This window comes from Aethalodelphis obliquidens, unplaced genomic scaffold (genome assembly GCF_003676395.1).
Source record: "Aethalodelphis obliquidens isolate GAN/ISIS:26980383/991018 unplaced genomic scaffold, ASM367639v1 scaffold41, whole genome shotgun sequence".
In the NCBI taxonomy this organism is placed as follows: domain Eukaryota; kingdom Metazoa; phylum Chordata; class Mammalia; order Artiodactyla; family Delphinidae; genus Aethalodelphis; species Aethalodelphis obliquidens.
In genome coordinates, this window is record NW_020837985.1 from 11,424,345 (window position 1) to 11,431,620 (window position 7,276).

At 40.3% G+C, this 7,276-nt stretch overlaps 1 protein-coding gene across 13 annotated transcripts in view; it reads left to right on the forward strand.

Annotated features, from left to right (window-relative positions):
* KHDRBS3 (KH RNA binding domain containing, signal transduction associated 3) overlaps window positions 1-7,276 on the forward strand; it is a 210,314-nt gene that overhangs the window by 155,849 nt on the left and 47,189 nt on the right. For 3 of the 13 annotated variants that reach the window (XM_027132538.1, XM_027132532.1, XM_027132537.1), the window contains one exon: window positions 1,143-1,320. The exons of the other annotated variants lie outside the window; for them this stretch is intronic. In XM_027132538.1, coding sequence (XP_026988339.1) covers window positions 1,143-1,305 — 163 coding nt within the window. In that variant the 3' untranslated portion in view covers window positions 1,306-1,320. Of the gene's footprint in view, window positions 1-1,142; window positions 1,321-7,276 lie in introns of those variants that run through there. 13 annotated transcript variants of the gene reach the window in all.

Genomic DNA, 7,276 nt, shown 5'->3' on the forward strand with positions numbered 1-7,276 from the left:
TTGACCACATCTGCTGCAGCATTGGTTGTATCTAGATAAGTGTGTGTGTGTGCACATGTCTCTGTGTGTATGTGTGAGCGCACGTGCACACGAGCATGTATTATCCCCTCTGGTCTTAATTTTAACTTTAAAAGGTGGATGTTCTCATCCCCGTTTTTTTCTTGAGAAAACTGAGACACAGAGAGAGGTTTAGTAAGTGGTCTGAGTTACACACTTAGTGACATTACTCATCTCAGTCCATTTTGTTTCTCCTGTTGTCGTGCTTCTCAAAGAGTCGTACACCTGTCACTGAGGCTTCACAGCATGATTTCAGGTGGTACATGGCTGACTGTTTTTTTTACAGTTTTAACAATTAGATTTTAAAGTTTCTGGAAAAGTACGATTACCATATCAAGCACATGATTTTATGAATAGTATTGCTATAAATAAATTACAGTAGGTTTAAGTTAAAATAAAATCAGTCTAGGGAGTAATATGAAGTCACTAACAGGCTGAGTGCTGGACATGGATGGGAAAAGTCCCAGAAGTGGTCCATGAAGGGCTGAAGTTGGGCAAACACCGCCCTCAGCACTTTTCTGTTTTTAAGATTCATTAACAAATTTTGAAGGAATGAGATATCTATCGAGTGCTTATCAAGTGTTAGTTACTGTATTAAATGCTCTCATGCCTATCATTTTATTTAATTCTGCAAGATTATCAGTTTTTAGTTTTACAAATAAGGAAACTAATGCTCAGAGAGTTTGAGCTTGACCAAAGTCACATCGCTAATAAGTAGCAGTCAGGCCTCACATCCAATTCTCTTTAAGATCAAGTTCTTTTGCTTAACCTGAAGGCAACTAAGATGGGGGGTGGGGGGGTCCCTACAAATACAGAGAATACCAGAACGCCTGAATTGGCCACGTGGAATCTTCAGACATGATCTCCGCAAGTGGATGAAACAGCAGCAGGGCCAAGGCGTGCTAATGGCAGTAAATCAATTGCCACTGTCAGTTCACTCGTTCATGTTCTTGAGAATACGTGAGATTGATCACTGAGGACTGTGGAATAATGGTAGTATGTGAAAACAGAGTCCACCGGGGAGATGTACTACATCGTTTGGACTGAGCGCTGCCATCTGCTTAATAGCATCAAGAAGACGACAGTGGTGCTCATGATCACCCACTCATGGCGGTGACAGATGCTGCGGGGAGTAGAGTAAGCATCCCCGGAAACGAGGCTCCTCGCCAAAGTGTAGATTGTGTGGCAGGCTTTCTAAAGAGTGCGATTGTTGGTTTTCACACCACGAGTTTAAAATCTTCACTATAGAATTTTAAGTTCTGTTAGATAAGGATCTACTTGGTGAATCTCCCGTGTTTTCTTTCCCCATGTTTCATACATTCTTGAAACGCATTTTTATTAGTTCTAGAATAATTTTCTTGACGAATTCTGCCCTCTTTCTAGTGAAAGAAAATGATAGAACTTTTGTATAATTCTTGACGCTTACAGTTAGTCACGTGATTTAGTTAAAAAGGCTTGTGGGCTCTGAAACCACACAAACCTGGATTTGAATCCCAGCTGCGTCGCTTTCTCACCCATATTATTTTGGCCGGGTTACTTCTTCGAGTCTTCATTTCTCATCTGTAAAATGACGGCAAGAATATTTGACTTGTGAGATTGTGATTAAATGAGATAGCAGATGTAATGTACATAGTGGAAGTTCAGTAAACTTGGAAAGATAACGTACTGGGTGCGGCACGCTGTTCTAAGCATTTTACAGCCTTCCTTATGAGTAGGTTACTATTATTATCATCCCACGTTATAGATGAGGAAATTGAGGCACAAAGATTATGGAATTTCCCTAAGGTTACTGGAGAGTAAATGCTGGGGCTGGCATTGAACGCGGGCAGTCTAAGCCCTCTGCGGTACTGCCTCTCTGTGTAACCTGTTCTTATCAGTTTAGTTATCCCATCTAGCAACTTGTACAGTCTTTTCCTGAGGAAGACTGCAGTCAATAAAATCTCAACAAAGAAACAACCTGCATAAAATTATACATGCCACTTTGATTCCCCATTTGTGAAATAAAAACGTATTAAAGGCTTCATTTTAATTTAGATTGTTTAGAGTTCTAAGATGTTTGGAAGCACAGACTTGAGGTCAAAGCTTGAAGTAACTTGTGAAGAATGATTTATAGTAGAGAACGTCAGTGTGCTTGAATTTCTCAGAATCTAGTCAAACCTCATTTACTGGACTCACAACTCCAGAAGCGGAAATAATTCGCACATGATGTGGACGGTGTTTTTCCCTTTTATTTGACATCATGAAGGGATGTGTTCTTTTGGAAAGTAATTTACAAGTGTCCATCAAGACCCTTGAAAGTGTTTGTAACCTTTGACCCAATATTTGCACAATAAGTGCCTGAACTTAGTATATAACGAGTGTTTGACAGTGTAAACATATTTAAGACCTCTTTAAAAAGAATAAGCAGTTTCTGGCAAAGTTCAGGGAAAGTAATATGGCTCTTTAGATATGGGGGAAAAACAACAACCTATGCCTATCATCTTGGCCAAAGTAATGTAGATAAAACAGCACCTCAATTAAGGCTGAATCCAGACTTGGTTAAATGGGCGGGAAGACCTGGGTTTGCATCACAGCTCTGCCACTTGCTAACGGCGCAGCTGCGGTCAAGTTACTCTACCTGTGCTTCAGGTTGTTCATCTGTAAAATGGGGATGATGAGAATAGTAACCACCTGTTAGGTTGTTGTCATGTTAAATGAGTTAATATTCAATATGTGGAAAGCACCTGGCACTTTGTATACGCTATCATTAGCTATCATTAAAATTCTATAATATATTATCTAAAAGCCTTGGGGCTATAAGTGTCTTAGACGTAGAATTTTTGAATTTTGGAAAGATAGTGTGTTACATTCCACGTGTTATACAACTCTGGGCGGGGGGTGGGTGTCTATTTGTGGTTCTCCAGGACAGTGATTGCCCCTTGGATTATTTGACATTTATGATCAAGGAAAACGTGATTACAGAGGGGTGGAAAGCATATATGGCAAATTGAAAAACAAGGGGATTTCTGAAGGGGAGGGTGGTTGGTGTTCAGCCTTTGCAGTTTGTAATCCTACCAAGTATAACAAATGGTTAGTGCTAGCAATTAATTTTTAAACAGTACAGATTTAAGGATTAATAACAGGACTCTCCCTTCTATTAGAAGCCATCCCATTAGCAGGGCCTCTGTTGATCTGGCCCTGATCTTTCCCTAACCTCATGTCAAGTCACCCACTCATACAATCTAACCTTACATTGAATTGTTCAGTCATGACTCATTTATAATGTGCTCAGTTACACACAAAGTAGATCTCAAGGCATAGCTATGAGAGTAAATTTAATTTCGTCAGATTCTTCCTGGCTCCTTCAATCATTTTCTTCGCTTACACCTTTTAAAGACATTGCAGTTGTTCGGCACATTTCTATAAAGATTACATGCAGTGTTTTTTAGACTTTGCCACAATGGTGCAAACAGGATAATTTGCTTTTCTTTCCATTTTAGTGCTTGCTAGATTGCTTGCAGCAGAGCAGAGGTTCCTTGACTCGGCCGTTAACCTCATCCCACAAGCTTCCTTGATGCTCTCTCTGCCCCTCCCATCCCCTCCCATGTTTACTAAGTACTCAGCCAGGCTTCTGTGTTTCCACAATACTGTATGCTTGCCTCTGCTGGCCACTAGTACCTGCTGGACTGGAGAACCTCTCTCTCCTTTTCATACAGAGGGGCCCTCAGTGGCAGAAACCCACTTGTATTTATCCTTTTATCCCCAGTACCTAGTGTAGTGCCAATCAGAGAAGTGACCTGTCTGTGTTTTTCACTTAAATTGATAACATTCAAGAATCCTGCATCTGTTCTAGAAAGAAGTCTGATACCATTGAACATCTAATGTGAAAATGCAGGTAGCCCTCCTTCAACTTGGGCTGTATGGAAGCGTCACTTATACAGCCTAAAAAAAAAAAAAAAAAAAGGTGCCCAAGCCAGTCTCCTGTTTATTGTTTTTAATCTGAGTCTTTGTATAGCACAGCTATCTGAAAATTTTTAAACTCTACAGTCAATTTTTATGAGCAACCAAGGTTGAGAACTACTCTTCTTGACTAGTAAGTACTATGCAAATGAGATATTATATATAAAGCACTTTTCAGAGTGCCTAGCAGATAATCGCTAAGTAAATTATTTGTTTCCGCAATAAATAAGTCATTGACATGTCTTCCATTCGTTCATTCTGCAAACTATTGAGTACCTACTGTGTGCCAGCAACCATCCTAGGTGCTTGATAAGTACCAGTGAACAAAAACGGATAAAGAATGTGCCCCTGTAGAGCTTACGTTCTAGTGGTGGTCATGTTTGAATATGGCAGGCGTGTTCAGCCTTCTGAGAGGATGATTTAAGACTTGCAGGAGGTGAAAGAGTTTGCCTAAGGGTATATCTGTGGGAGCAGTGGTCTGTGCAAAAGCCCTCAGATGGGCGTGTGTCTCGTGTATTCTGAAATCCTTGAAGTTATCATTTTCTTCCATTTGAATTTGTAATTTCAACTTCTCCTAACAGAAAACTTGAGATTTCCCTTTGGAGTAAGGTATTTTTGAACAATTTGGAAGAAAATGTTTTAGCATTTCAGGAATGTGTTGTAATAACTTTTTCCTATCTAAAGTTAATCCCAGTATGATTAAAGGAGCTTGCAAACCTAAAACTGTGAAGTTACAGAAGACTGTGGCCTGTACATGCTGATATCTTGGCCTGTGGCAACTTTGGTAGGCAGAATAATGGCTCTCAAAAATATCCATAGACTAATCTTCCAAACCCGTGGATATGTTCTCTTACATGGCAGAAGGGACTTGCAGGTATGATTAAGTTAAGAACCTCCAGGTTCTTTTTTGAGCGGGCCCATGGTAATCACGAGGGTCTTTAAAAATGGAGGTGGGAGGAAGGCAGAAGTGTCAGAGGAAGTGGTGGCTATGGAAGAAAGGTACAGAAAGATGCAGTGTTGCTGACTTTGATGATGAAGGATGAGGGCCATAAGTCAAAGACTGTGGGCCACCTTCAGAAGCCAAGATGGGTAAGAAAACACATTCTCCCCTATAGCCTCCAGAAGGGAATGTGGGCCCGCCAATACCTTGATTTAACCCAGGAAGACCTGTGTGCAACCTCTGTCCTGTAGAACTGCAGCATTATGAAGTATGTGCTGCTTAAGTTGCTACGTTTGTGGTCATCTGTGACAGCAGAAATAGAAAATTAATAGGCAACCAACAGCCTGACAGAAGAAGAGAGATGTCCTTTACAGATGTAAATCTTATTTATCTAACTCTCTCTCTCTCTCTTCTTTTTCATGAACAGCCAGCATTCAATTATGAATAAAAATTATGCAGTTAGAAAATATGACCCAGAGTCAAGAGAAAAAATAGTTAGTCAAGAGAAACAACCCAGATATTAGGATTGTCAGACAGGGTCTTAAAATTGGTATGTTCAGTATGCTAAAGGATATTGTGCGAAAGGTGGACGGCATGAGCGAACAAATCAGAATCTAGCCAAGAGAACTCTTAAAAAGGAACCAAGTGGAAATGCTAGAATTGAAAAATTACAGTGTCAGAGGTGAATAATCATTTCAGTGGGCTTATTAACAGATTGTACACCATAAAGGAAATAGTAAGAGAACTCGAAGACAAATTAATAAAAAGTATCCAAACATGCAAAGAGAAAAAGAAAATGAAGAGTAAAAGGAAAATTGCACATGAGATCTGCAAGGGTGAGGTGAAACAGTTTAACATGTTATTGGAATTGCAGAATGAGAAGAGAGAAAGTGCAGGGTAGAAGAAATAACGACAGACATTTCTAAAATTAACAAAAAACACCACCACACAGATCCGCGAAGTGCAGAGAACCCTAAGCAGGATAAATATGAATAAAAACACATGAAGGTATAACATATACCAATTGCTATAAAACAAAGAGAAGAGATTGAGAGCAACCAAAGGAGAAAGAAATATAAATGTAATCAAAATATAAGATCTTTTACATCAGGTATTTTCACTTAGCATTATGTTTTTTTTTTTTTTTTTAACATCTTTATTGGAGTATAATTGCTTTACAATGGTATGTTAGTTTCAGCTTCACAACAAAATGAATCAGTTATATATATACATATATTCCCATATCTCTTCCCGCTTGCGTCTCCCTCCCTCCCACCCTCCCTATCCCACCCCTCCAGGCGGTCACAAAGCACCGAGCTGATCTCCCTGTGCTATGCGGCTGCTTCCCACTAGCTATCTACCTTACGTTTGGTAGCATTATGTTTTTGAGGTTCATCCACATTATAGCTTTCATCAGTATCTCATTCCTCCTTATTACCGAATGGTTTTCCATTTATGGGTCTACCACGTTCTGTTTATACATTAACTAGGTGATGGATACTGGGTTTTTTTTTCACTGCTTGGCTATTGTGAATAGTGCTGCTTTGAACATTTATGTGCAGATCTTCATGTGGACTTGTTTTAGCTTCCCTTAGATAGATATTTAGGAGTGGAATGGCTCAGTCAAATATTAATTGTATGTTTAACTTTTTAAGAAACTGCCCAAACTGGTTTTCGAAGTCGTTCTACCATTTTAAATTCCCACCAGTGGTGCACAAGGATTCTTAAGGATAATTTTAACCAAAATGTTCAAGACCTCTATACTGACAACTATTAATAAAACATTGCGGGCTTCCCTGGTGACACAGTGGTTAAGAATCCGCCTGCCAGCACAGGGGACATGGGTTCGAGCCCTGGTCCGGGAAGATCCCACATGCCGCGGAGCAGCTAAGCCCGTGTGCCACAACTACTGAGCCTCCACTCTACAGCCCACAAGCCACAACTACTGAACCTGTGCTCTACGGCGTGCAAGCCACAACTACCGAAGCCCACGTGCCTAGAGCCTGTGCTCCACAACAAGAGAAGCCACCGCAGTGAGAAGCCTGCACACCGCAACGAAGAGTAGCCCCCACTCGCCACAGCTAGAGAAAGCCCACGTGCAGCAACAAAGACCCAACACAGCCAAAAATAAATAATTAAAAAAAAAAAGAAAGTTGCTTATAGAAAGTAGTGAAGACCAAACTAAATGGAGAATACCCCATGTTTTTGAATTGGAAGACTCAATATTCATAAAGATATCAATGCTCCCTGAAATTATCTGTAAATGCAGTACAATTCTAATCAAGACCCATGCAGGCTTCTCTCTCTCTCTCTCTCTCTCTCTCTCTCTCTCCCCCCCCC